This window comes from Alosa alosa, chromosome 20, assembly GCF_017589495.1.
Source record: "Alosa alosa isolate M-15738 ecotype Scorff River chromosome 20, AALO_Geno_1.1, whole genome shotgun sequence".
NCBI classification, from domain to species: Eukaryota; Metazoa; Chordata; class Actinopteri; order Clupeiformes; family Clupeidae; genus Alosa; species Alosa alosa.
Genome location: NC_063208.1, coordinates 28,456,046 through 28,468,158, shown reverse-complemented (window position 1 = coordinate 28,468,158; position 12,113 = coordinate 28,456,046). Strand labels below are relative to the sequence as shown.

Genomic DNA, 12,113 nt, shown 5'->3' with positions numbered 1-12,113 from the left:
ACCTAATACCTTATAAAGCGACTTTGGCTGTGACTAAAGAAAAATATCTGAATAAAAAAACAAACACTTTTTATACATCAAACCCTGATGTCATTGATAAGGAATTTGTGATTTCTCCACTGAGAAATTCTAGACAAAATTCCAGCAAAACTGATTCAACTGCTGGTTGTATATATGCATTTGTCCTGGGCAAAGTATAATTGGTAGCATGAACCAAAATATATGGACACCTACATTTTGCACCCTGGCAGACAGCAGCTCTCTTTCAGCATTCACTGAAGGAAAGGGGCGGCATGTGGGGCATTAGGTTTCACTTTAACTGAAGCAGCCTTGTGAAGTCAGCAGCATACAGAAACTATTACCAACTGCTATGCCTGTTACACCCTTGGGAAAATCATGATAGCTCACAACAGAAGTAATTTCATTATGACTGTTGTATTGCAGTCTTTTGAGAATAAATAATCAAACATAACCAACATTACAACGTACATAAGTGAACTTAAGTGAACAGTGAACAATGTCTATGGCAAAGGACCCTGCTGGGTGTATAATCATGGTAGCTCATCTCTAGAATTCACTGGAGATGTCATCAGAGTATGTGAGTAAAAGCATGGCACACTGTGCTGGCGTGTGTTGGACACTCACACCGCTGTGGTAAGCAGCTCATTGTCTCTAGGCACTGCTCCGTTATAGATGTCACTCAGCTCCTCCTGCTGTTGAGCCAACTGCTCCATCCTGTGTTTCTCTACATGAGCACAGAAACACAAAAGCACACACATTGTTTTTATGAAAATGGTCAAAGCACAAACTGACCAGACACACTTCTATTGTCTGCATCACATTCAGACTAATCCCACTAAGATTAGAATGACAAAACGTAGCAATCCTTTTTGCTATCAAACTGAGCAACCATCATAAGTAAAACTTGAAAACCATACACTACTGGTACAAAAAACATTTGAACACGTCTGACCTTGTCCACACAAACCCAGGTATTTTAAAAAAAACTTCTGAAAACAGACCATTTTTCAAAACATCTTTCAGGATGAAGATTTTCAGTAAATCTGTTAAAGCGTAGACAGGGGAAACAGACTTTGTCTGTTCATCTCCTTTGGTTAAACCTTATTCAAGCCAGGATTCTGACTGGCCAATATAGCTTTCACTTAGGGTTACATTGCCACCTGTTGGTTTGGCACGCACTTGACAACTGTATTTGCGTGTTCATGTTTTCACATTTTCTTTTTTTTTAAAGAATGGAAGAAAAAAAACAGTGTGTTGAAAAATACCTGCCTAAATGTGGACTAGGCCTGGGTGGTGTGACAGAACATAGAACATAGGCCAAGAACATGGAGTGGTCATTGTGGCAAACTGATCCTTAAAAAAACTCACCAGCTTTAAGGAGCTGAGCTGTAGCATTCTCTGCAGTGATGATCTCTGCTGGAAGTCTCTGGGGTGTCTAATAGAAGAGACATCAAAATCAAGAGGCATAATCACAATTTCTCACAAACCTTCTCACCCACATATCTGTTTTGAATAAAATATTTAACATACTCAAGACAACTCACAAACATAGAGAAGAGACTTTTGTGTTGAACCATTAACTGCTGCAGTTGATTCTCAAACTTCATCCTGATGGAGAAATGTAGCACAAGCACAAATATTCTTTATTTATTCTTTATATGTGCTGTCAATTTGACTTGTAACAGCTTTCATCCCACTCATAACTTACGATAAGACCTTTGTGGTCACTTAGGCCTGAATGCAGTATGGACACTGCTGCTCGCGCCACAGCTCCTCCATTGTCCTAGAAGTTAGAAGTGCAGTCCACGATTTGCATTATTTATACGATTCGCCTTATTCACCATTCACTTATTCGGCGACCATTGTAAGCCAGAACGAGGGTACAGGGTAGGGGGGTACACTTGCCATCACACCTCAGTCTAGCAGATGGTAGTAATGCAATCCGTTTGCTAACTGCCAAAAAAGCTGGGTTTGGGTTTGGGTTTGGGTCTGGGTTTGCTGGTCAGTGAGTTTTTTTGGCAGTTTGCATTACCACCACCTGCTGGACTGAGGTGTGATGACAAGTGTACCCTGTAGCCTTGTTCTGACTGCCGGATGAATAAGGCCAATTCAGTGGATTGCTCCTCTTGATCCTTTCACTGTCTATTCAGTGTGAGCTCAAAACAAAACAGAACAAAAAACTGTGTTGTTCATACACAGTCCCGGCTCTGTAAATAGGAAACAGATACTGTATAGTGGCCTGGCCATTACCAGCAGCCAAATTCCCTCAACGCCACCCTTACTCTTTAAACTTAAACTTACAGTCATTTCCACACAAAGCTTGCCAAATTTTCGAGTCTGCATGGTCTTACAGTCAAACATACAATAGTAAATCGGCAGGGGATTGGAAAACTATATTCATGGAATACAGTCTAATGCAGGGGTACTCAAACTTTTGTGGGCCGGGGTCCCCTCATGGAGTGGAAAATTCTCCAAGGACCCCTCATAATCGCAACACATACAACTTAAGTTAATCATGTAGCTGTATAGCCTTTTTTTCTGTTAGATGCTTATGTTATATGTATTCTAAAAACATAGAGTGGTAATACCACAATAGTCATGTTAGCAAACTTTGACAGTATGTAGGATTTTTTTTTAAAGGATTGTTGTTTCTTTGTCAAATGTAGGCCTATTGTGTTGAACACATAGTGTTTGCTTCACATAACTTTCATTTTGTTGGCGGTTAATTAATAGTAAAGTGTTTTGATGTATTGATGTAACGAATCAGCAGATCAATTGTCTAATGGACCAAAGACTTTTCGTGCAGACTTTCCATAATGTAGCCTGTTATAACATTTGATGGCTTAGTATACCCGTCATGTTTACAGAATTACTTTCATTGATAAAAATGAGTTTGGCATGTGTGTGACCATGGATTTGTAATGTTGGGTAAACAAGTGATGGAATGTATTTTTGGTAGTAGCACATGATGTATTTGGTAGTAGCACATGATGCGTTTTGTCTGCAAAGTATGTTACACTTAAATTCTCATACTTTTCCGACTTCCTGTGATGGCACTGGCAAAACAAACTGGTTCAGCTGTACTTGCAATGTCACTGTGGCTACCTGGAGGTCTTTTGGATGTATTATGCACCTCCTTGTCGTAAATTCTCTAAAATGAGAATAAACAGGGGCATGATATTTCAATTGCGTTTGTTTATAAATGTAATCCACCAAATTTACCAACACCTAATCATTCTTATGCCATACCTGTCAACATTTAGCTTTCCAAAAACGGGAGATTTTGTTTTGGGGGGGTGGGGGTGGGGGTCAGTGTTTATACTGGATCAGTGTTTGCATATTTTATACGTTTCATACACGTGTTTCAACACTGCATTTCGGTCGTTGCTTTTACCTTATGCATCCACCACTCCAAAGCTGCTTGTATCCAAACTCCAAAGCTGCTTGCTGTCAGATTTGGTTCCGAGGACACAAGTTCAATCTATCAGCAACACTCAATAACAGTTTATGTGTTGTGTTAATCAATTAAATTCCCAACAATTTCACAACAGCTAGTTCTGGAGTAGGCCATTCAACCAGCCCGCTTGCTTACGACGAGACTCAGGCTGCGTAGTCGGCACCCGCTTCCTTATTTGGGATTTGGGTTGCCAGGTTTTAGCCTATGACAAAACGGTTGAAATTGAAACTAAGGGATCGTGTATGTGTAGGGTGTATTTCATACACAATCTGGCAACCTGGGAGATGTCAGACTAATAGAAAAAATGCATGGATCAATGATTTTAAAATTAAGTTTGATGGCCATGCAAATTACGGGAGTTTTCCGGGAGAAATAACAAAACGGGAGGGTGCCGGGAGATGACCTTGAAATACGGGAGAACCCGGGAAAAACGGGAGTGTTGACAGATATGTCTTATGCTGGAATTGGAGCGCTCCGATTGTTTTATAAATCATACATGAGTCCTGGTGTAAGATGATTCCTGCACCATGGATCTGCTCTGGTATTAGATTTAGATTAGATTAGATTCAACTTCATTGTCATCGTGCAGAGTACAAGTACAAAGCCAACAAAATGCAGTTTGCGAGGGGACATCTTGGGGATGTCCACCTCCTTGTTGTTCCTATGTTGTATGTTTGATTGATAAATAAGAGCCATTGTGCTAGTCAATCAATGCAACAGGGAAACTACAAAACATAAAACCTGCTTCAGTTCAGAGTTTTGGAGTACTGTATGCAAAATGATGGGATAGAAATAACCGAGTTGAAAGGGTCAAATGTGTGTGTGTTATTAAATTCTTTTTTGAATTTCATTTGCTTTAATCTACTTCCATGAAATAGAATGAACTTCACATTTTCTTTCTCAAATCAAATTCAATTAAAAAAAAGGTTTAATTTTAGTACAATGCAATTCAGGATGGCCATTTCATTTTTTTCTGAATAAAGCAAAATTATTTCATATTTCCTAGCTGCTTTGCTTTCTGTCAAGTATGCTAATATGAAGCACTGATGTTATTTATTGAGCTGGTTCATTGTTACCTTGTTTTGCGGTGTTTGAGTGTGGCTTCTTGTATCCGGTATCGGTACTGTTCCACAAGTTCTTCTTTCTGCTTGTTCTGCTCCTGCTTCCTATGAAGAACACATGAAGAGCATGCACTCATGTAGGCAGTCTTCTGAAATATAGCGTTTATTGACAACACTGAAATAAAGCTTTAATTCTTATCACACAGGCAAACAGACCTATCCACCTACCTCTGTGACTCCTGGTCCAGTTCCTCACATTTGAACTGCAGTACTCTGTGTGCCTCTGGGTGAACAGACAAACAGAAGGAAATGGAGGAAGACATCTATCTCCATTACTGGAGGCTTGAGATCACATGCAGGATAATTACAATCAGCTCTCTCTTGGTGAAAAATACCATGTGATTTCATAAAGGCTATTTTAATAAGCATTATTTATAAGCACATCAACCTTTCACTACTACACTTACAGTAATTTGGGCATAGATTTGCATATCACTGAACATACAGCTAGATATTAGTTATCAACTTAGTGGTGGCTAAGTAAGCTAAGCATAAAAAACGTTGAAAAAAAAAAAGTAAACACATGGAATTCGTTTACCATTCCTTCTCTACAATGCATGAAATACAATGCACTTGTCTCAGCAGGACAGGACACTGTGGCAGCAAGTGTAGCACACAACATAATCATTGTGTTTGGCTATCTACAGTACTGTACTGTTGATAATGCAAGAGCATGTGCACTTTGACATCAACTATGTAGTCAAGTGTGGTGGGTGATTGGTCAGAAAGACTGTAGATTGGAGAAAGTAGCCTGTTTTTGCTGAAATATTATTTGCTTAGCTGAAACAGTGAATAAACAAAAACAAGAGGAATTAAGCATACCTTGCTTCTCTTTAAGGACCACATCTAGCTGAAAGGCCTCTGAGCACACTAGAAACGTTAGCAAAATTGTTAGCAAAATTGTGTATTGACCATACACCATTAATACATACAGAGACTCTCATCCACACACCAACATTACTCACAGGCCTCTTCTTCTTGTTCTAACACTCCTTTGATTTTTTGCACCTCCCACAGTTCCTCTTCCAGAGTTCTTTTAGCTATGCACAAAACACAAAATTATAATGTGAAATAAAATAAAATTGTCTATGATGTCACAGACAACTTCTAGCAAAAACATTTGATTAGACTACAATATGGTGGCTGATAAAAAGTGAGTATCTGGTAGAATTTAGAATCCACCAGTCACTTTAGCAGATGGAAGAGGAAGTTAATTTCCACTCCTGGTACCCACTCACCTCCCGTAACAGCATATGTGGCTGACATAACAAAGCTTATACTGACTACTCAAAGTACTCTATGGTTGTTACCCAAAGTAAATGCGCAGAATTTGAAGGTTAACTTGTTAACACTTTACCTGTCGTTTATAAATAGGAGCCCTAAAGTGAATCTATGTTATATTGCTAGCTCCTTCACAATACCTTGCTGTAGTCTTCTCAATTTCACAACGAGATCTTCCACTTTGGGCTCCTTTCCATTCTCTGATGAGAGCAAAAATATGCCATTGTTCATACTATAGGCTACATACATCCTCACAGATATTAACATTAGTAACAGAAGTTACACAAGGAATCCATGGCTTTGTACCTGATTAACCTAATATAAGGCCAATCTCACAAGACATAACTATCTTCAGATTGTCCCACATTTCTGATTCACATTTGAACCATTTCTACTTCAGAAAGTTAGTGAACTAATTTGAGTGGCTTTGTGAACTTAATTCTTGCAGAAGTCACCCGCTTCAGGTACTTACTCACAGCTATTCCTCACAGGAAATATACTGTAGCACCTACTGTACTCCTACAATAGGAATAAGCTTTGCGTTGTGATAACAATACGCTTTGCGTCACGCTTTTGATCGTCATATTAGAGCCCTTAGTACCTCATAAAAATTAGAGTAGGCCTATGCCCTCAAGTTTGTGCCATAACTTAGTGTTTCATACTAACTCAAGATACTGAGTAGAAATGCACCGATTGATCGGCTGGTAACCGGAATTGGTTGATTCTCATGTGATCAGCCAAGACCGGTGACCGACCGGTCAGTCTGAGACATGCCGATTTAATGCCGGTCAATTGCACTCACCGCACTTGAAACAACATCACTCAGCTGATTTTGCAACGTTTAAAGAAGCTAGCAAAGGCCAACACTCAGGTCTGGATGTACAAAGAAAGCGCTAACACCGAGTTTTTTTATGTGCAGAAACCTACTAAGACACTACTATTGTCACTTCATTACGTAAACAGCACTCATCACCCCTTGTCCCTGCTCCCTCTACAACTGAGCAGCTGAACCACAAGCGCAGATGAGTTAACCGATTGCAACATTAAAAAGAATCAAAGTTTAGCGATCATACATGATAATAAGATGTCAACAAGCAGCAACATACAGAGTAGGCCTAGTAGTTCTACTCCACTTAAAAAAAATACTTGAACTATTTATGTAGACTAGGGCTATAACTTAATACCCTAGTCTATCAGATTAGGAAGAGTAACTAAAGTTAAAGGAACCATATGTAAGAAATGTGTTTCAATTAATCATAAAATGGCCCTGATATGTCACTAGACATTAAGAAATAATCATGTTCATTTCAAATACTTATATCACTGACAACAGTAGTCCGGCCAGGATATTGCCATTTAAAAAGTGAAGTTGCAGCCCTCAACTGATGTTGATGTTGTGTTTTGTCATGTCATGTTGTGTTTTGGCCTGATGCGCCACCCTGCACCTATCTACTAATCACAAAGTCAGTGGTGTTTCGGCATCCAGGTTGGCAACCTCGAGTCAGGGGGGAGGGGGAGGGGATACACCACTCTACAGTAACCAGTTTTGGCCACAATCTTACATATGGTTCCTTTAAAGTTAAAGTTGCTTTTGACATAGTAGAAAATAGAAGAAAATTGATGCTCTGAGAATACTGATTCAGATGTCTCTGACAGTTTCTATAATTGATGCATTTAACCGGAATTTGAATTACACCTGTTTTTAACAGGCGGAAGTTTTCACCGCAAATCACGCAAGCTATTTTCATATATGGCGTATATAGTACCACATCAGTGGTGTAGTGTAGTTAGCTCTAGTGGATATACTGTAATGTAGTAGTTAGCTGTAGTGGGTATATTGTGATCACTCCCAAATGTTGCCTATTTTATTTTGGGTATACTGAGATGGTGATGCTTTTTAAGTGGGTATCCTGCGTAGTCTTGCTTAACTCCATCAATGTGGGCCTCCCCTCCGAAAACAGTGACACCCACCCCCACAATCATTTTCAAATAATGATATTCACTTCAGTTAAGCCACTTATAGGTGCTATACTATGCTATGCAATGCAATGAGTTTTCATCATATTTTCGACGTTTGGCTTTGTTGCCCATATCAGGCTCGGGCCGTGCAGCGATAAAATGTGACAAATCTGTCCATTTTAAGTTAGCTATCGGAACGTCACATATTACCGTCACGTATGTCCAACCTCTTACGTGTATCTGTCACTTAATATTCATTTCTATACAAACCAAGGCGGCGGATTCCTAAAGAAACGCAACCACCCACATCATAAGTTTATCTAAATTAGTTATGTATAAAAAAATAAATGTTACCGTGACTCGAAGAGCTGTAAACAGTGTTGTAAGGCTGCGTGTACAAAGCCGCTTGGAGCTGCAAGTTACTGTTCACTGGTTTGTCACAATACATTCTCACTCAGGATAGGGATCAATAATACTTTCCACTATCCCAAAGATTTAGTATACATCTCTTCTATGATTTATTTCGATTTTATAATTTTGACAATTACATAATCATTGAAAAAAAAAAAAAAAAAAAAACATAGATAGTTCTAACATGAAATAAACGTTTTCCCTTCTTTTTTGAATCAACCTTCCGCGCCTCCCCTCAAATCATTTGGCGCCCCCCAGGGGAGGCGCGCCTCACAGTTTGGGAACCTCTGGTCTACACCACTGCAATCACTATTAGCACTTCTCCTCCTGTGTTTGCGTGATACTCACACTTTTCCCTCACCCTCCCATATGCATCAATGCATATGAAAATATGTTCCAAGGCAGCATCTTCAAATGCGTCATGCAAATAGTTTTTCTATTTTTAGTTGGATATTGAAAGTGAGAAGAAAAAAAATGGTTGTTCCATAACAGTGCATAAAGTGTGTGATTGTCCCACACTGGGAAGCATTATAGTTTAATACTGCAGCTGAAGTTAGACTTGAAGAACAATTTGTCTGTTCAGCTCTTTTTAACTGCTATTCCATTATTGAAAGGTTGATTACATTTCTATGTTAAAATGTTACATGAAAGAAAATAAATCGTTGTGTATGCTGTAAAGTGGTTAGTAGAAATGAAATTGGAATCGGCTAAAATCGATATCAGCAGGTCATGAAAATCGGAAATTGGAATCGGCCAGAAAATTGCAATGGTGCATCTCTAACATTGACTTATAATTATGAAACAGCATAATTATGAAAAAAGTCATAATTATGAGAAATTGGGCCTCCTAGGAAGTCTGTGTCTTTTCTGCTGTTTCAAGGGCTGTTATGCTCAAAGGGTTATATCTACCAGAGCCATATAAAGATATTTTGCGACTTATTTCATGACAACACTGCAAAAAATGTGATTGCAAAAAGTGTTATTGATCTTATATTAAGATTAACAAATCTTACCTAGCACCCTCTCAAAAGATCATTTTGACTTAATTTAAGAAGACTTTAACTTATTTTAAGGAGTCTTATCAAGACAAATTTGCTCTATGCACTGGCAGACAAATTTGCTTGTTTTTAGGACAAATTTGCTTAACGCACTGGCAGACAAATTTGTTTGTTTTCAAGATGAGATGTCTTAAAATAAGTCAATTTTTTTTTAAATTAAGTCAAATGATTTCACAAGAAAGCGCTAGGTAAGTCTCGTTATACTGAAAACTAGTTTTTTTTTTTTTTTTTTTTATCTTGATATAAGATTAATAACACTTGGTTAGATTTTGTTAGATAAGCAGTTGACATAACGTTACCACAACTAACTTACCTTGTTTTAAAGACAATTTCATCAAGATATCGTCGAGGGAGAAGCCTGAGTACATGATAAAGATTGTCAGATGACTGCATCCTTGGGTCAGTAACAATGTTAACGTTAACTTTATGTTAGCTGTTCTAATAACGTTAGCTGCTAGCTAACGTTACCCTTTCTTGGCTAACTTAGGATCACTGCTGGTGTTAGGTCATTTTTGCTTCAGTAAGGAAATAGAGAGCTATTCCACCTATTTCAACAAATGTGATCAGTTAACGTTAACATTTGCTGAATATGCTGCTTACTTAACTAATAATTCCCAGGTTGTAACGTTAAGGGGCCTTCCTGACTAGCTTGACAACTAACGTTAAGTTAATGTTTTACAGGAGGGGAAAGCAGTTCAACTTGAACTGGGCAATAACTTACTTACCTGCCGATGAACTCATAGTTGTTAAATGCGTTAACTGACAGTATATTAGCTCAATTTGGTGTTGTAGTTATCGTAACCACACTGGCACATTCAACTTCTAGGTAAAAGGGTTCAAATTGCTTGGCCTGTTTCTCCCTTCACACGATCGTCATGATCACGTTCAGGTGGTAGTCCTGGGATTCTAGAATGCAAGAGAACATCACCCTCCTGGAGTCCCCATATAAATGTGTAATAAATTAAGGGGACACAACTGTTATGTGTTGGGTCAGGAACAGATTACTTCGAAATGTAATCCGTCATAAATACAGACTACACTCCAATCTTCGTGGCATAATCTATTGGATTCCAAAAATAATGCAATTCAATGATTGAAGAAAAAAGTTTTGATATTAAGATTTTTTAAAGATGATTTAAGTATTATGGTTGAAGGGAGCATAATGCAAAAATATATTTCTGTATCATATGTCCATTGCAGTGGACATCATTCTTAAGAAAATATGTACTAATGTAATGTTATTGCATAGAGCTCCAATGAGATCTTGTATTTGCGACATGAAATGAAAATAGATGTGCCAATGAAGGAGTGTTGCCCCTGGAGTGATTTTCAGGCTGACCCCAGAGATGAGCACTGTGATGGAGTGCTGTTACTGTAGTTGAGTATGCACTCTGATGGCCATACCAATGAGCCTAAGGTGATTGGCGTTGCAGCCACAGTGTAGGTATGGTAGACTGTATGCCTGGAGTGATTGCACGCTCCATTCACTACGTGGTGAGGTACTAGGATGGCTTGCTGTGAGGCCATCAGACTTGCCTAGAGTATGAGCTGTATTAGGGACCCCCATAGTCTGACCCCTGACCCTGGTGTGATGGACCCTAGAGATGAGTGTGTGTGAGACCCTAGGATGGCAAAAGTACAGTGGAGCTGTTTTAGAACACCTGCCAAAAGAACAAATTGTCTAATAGTTACTTTCACAACCTTTATTTTAAAGAATGAAAGGCCTGACAGAACATCCAGAAAGATTTTAAGATGGTACCTTGAAAAATAAAGTGTGAATGATAAACACTCTCTCTCTCTCTCTCTCTCTCTCTCTCTCTCTCTCTCTCTCTCCCTCTTGTGTTTTTATAGTAAAAAAAAACTGATGCATAATTGTGTCAAAATAAGACACCTTTTCCCACATATGTTAAATTCCAATAGGACCGTATTTACCATTAGCACACCATTACCATTAATACATTTACCACCAATGTCATGTCATGTGCAAACTGACCTGCAATGATGCTGAAGCTGATGCAAGAAACACAACAAAAATAAAAACATACTCAATGCAAAGAGATGCAATAGGCCTACATCCACTGTAACCTCATAGCCTAGAAATCTAGACACGCCCCTAGCGGCAGCAATTACATTTGCTGCCAGGGCTAGTCTAGCAACTCTCCGTTGGCTTGTGAGCTCCAGAAATCGAAACTTAATCAGGGCATTGAAATCGTGTATAGAGTCGTTTGGTGGGCTTAACATAATGATTGATGGCAGAGTTGCAACGGTTTGGCTTGAATTCCCTGCTACTTGAAAACAAATATCCTATTGCGTCCTATTGTGTGCAGAGGGAATTTGAAAGACAACTGATTATCCCGCCCCTCGGACTGAGCACTGTGAACGGTGAGTGCCCAGACCCTACATTTTAATGTGGGTCTGGCTCGCCAGGCTAGTAACCTCCAGTTTAGTGAGCTAGACCTTGAGCTCTGACCACAGGTCATAGATTGTATAAGTAGAGCCATCATAATTGAGAGTTGCTATGTAGGCTTTAGCAGATACTGCATTATTCTAGTCTATTGACATGTCAGTACTGGTACATGCATATAACTTTAATGAAGAAAGAGACACTTTATGTGACCTTGACCCCATGCCCTTGAGTATGTAACCTTTATAGTGATGAAAAACCTTCATGCTGGCTGGGGCGATATTGTGCCAACACTACGGGCATTTTCACACTGTTGTAGTAGTGCGTTGCGTTAGTTTGTGTCGGTCGGACTCAGGTTCACACCAAATGAATCTGTCCCGAGACTTCCTAAAAGAGGTCTA

General features: G+C 39.0%; 1 protein-coding gene across 2 annotated transcripts; it reads right to left on the bottom strand.

The window, feature by feature from the left end:
- Nucleotides 1-416: 416 nt before the first annotated feature.
- si:ch211-199g17.9 (uncharacterized protein LOC108180085 homolog) lies at nucleotides 417-10,212 on the bottom strand. 2 transcript variants are annotated; one of them, XM_048229970.1, is made up of 10 exons: nucleotides 10,034-10,212; nucleotides 9,622-9,666; nucleotides 6,021-6,080; nucleotides 5,565-5,639; nucleotides 5,422-5,469; nucleotides 4,768-4,822; nucleotides 4,555-4,644; nucleotides 1,566-1,629; nucleotides 1,390-1,456; nucleotides 417-745 (listed from the first exon to the last, which is right to left on the bottom strand). In XM_048229970.1, exons 1-10 carry the CDS (start codon nucleotides 10,047-10,049, stop codon nucleotides 642-644), a joined length of 624 nt encoding a protein of 207 aa, XP_048085927.1. In that variant the 5' UTR covers nucleotides 10,050-10,212; the 3' UTR covers nucleotides 417-641. The 2 variants fall into 2 exon arrangements, with proteins under 2 accessions (XP_048085927.1, XP_048085928.1); XM_048229971.1 differs by lacking the exon at nucleotides 1,566-1,629 and having other exon boundaries at nucleotides 609-745.
- Between the last annotated feature and the right edge of the window lie 1,901 nt (nucleotides 10,213-12,113).

Coding starts and splice junctions, on each gene's coding strand:
- si:ch211-199g17.9 (XM_048229970.1), bottom strand. Junction 5,470..5,564: donor AGAACAAGAAGAAGAGGCCT/GTGAGTAATGTT, acceptor TAACGTTTCTAG/TGTGCTCAGAGGCCTTTCAG. Junction 746..1,389: donor AGCTCAGCTCCTTAAAGCTG/GTGAGTTTTTTT, acceptor GTGCTCATGTAG/AGAAACACAGGATGGAGCAG.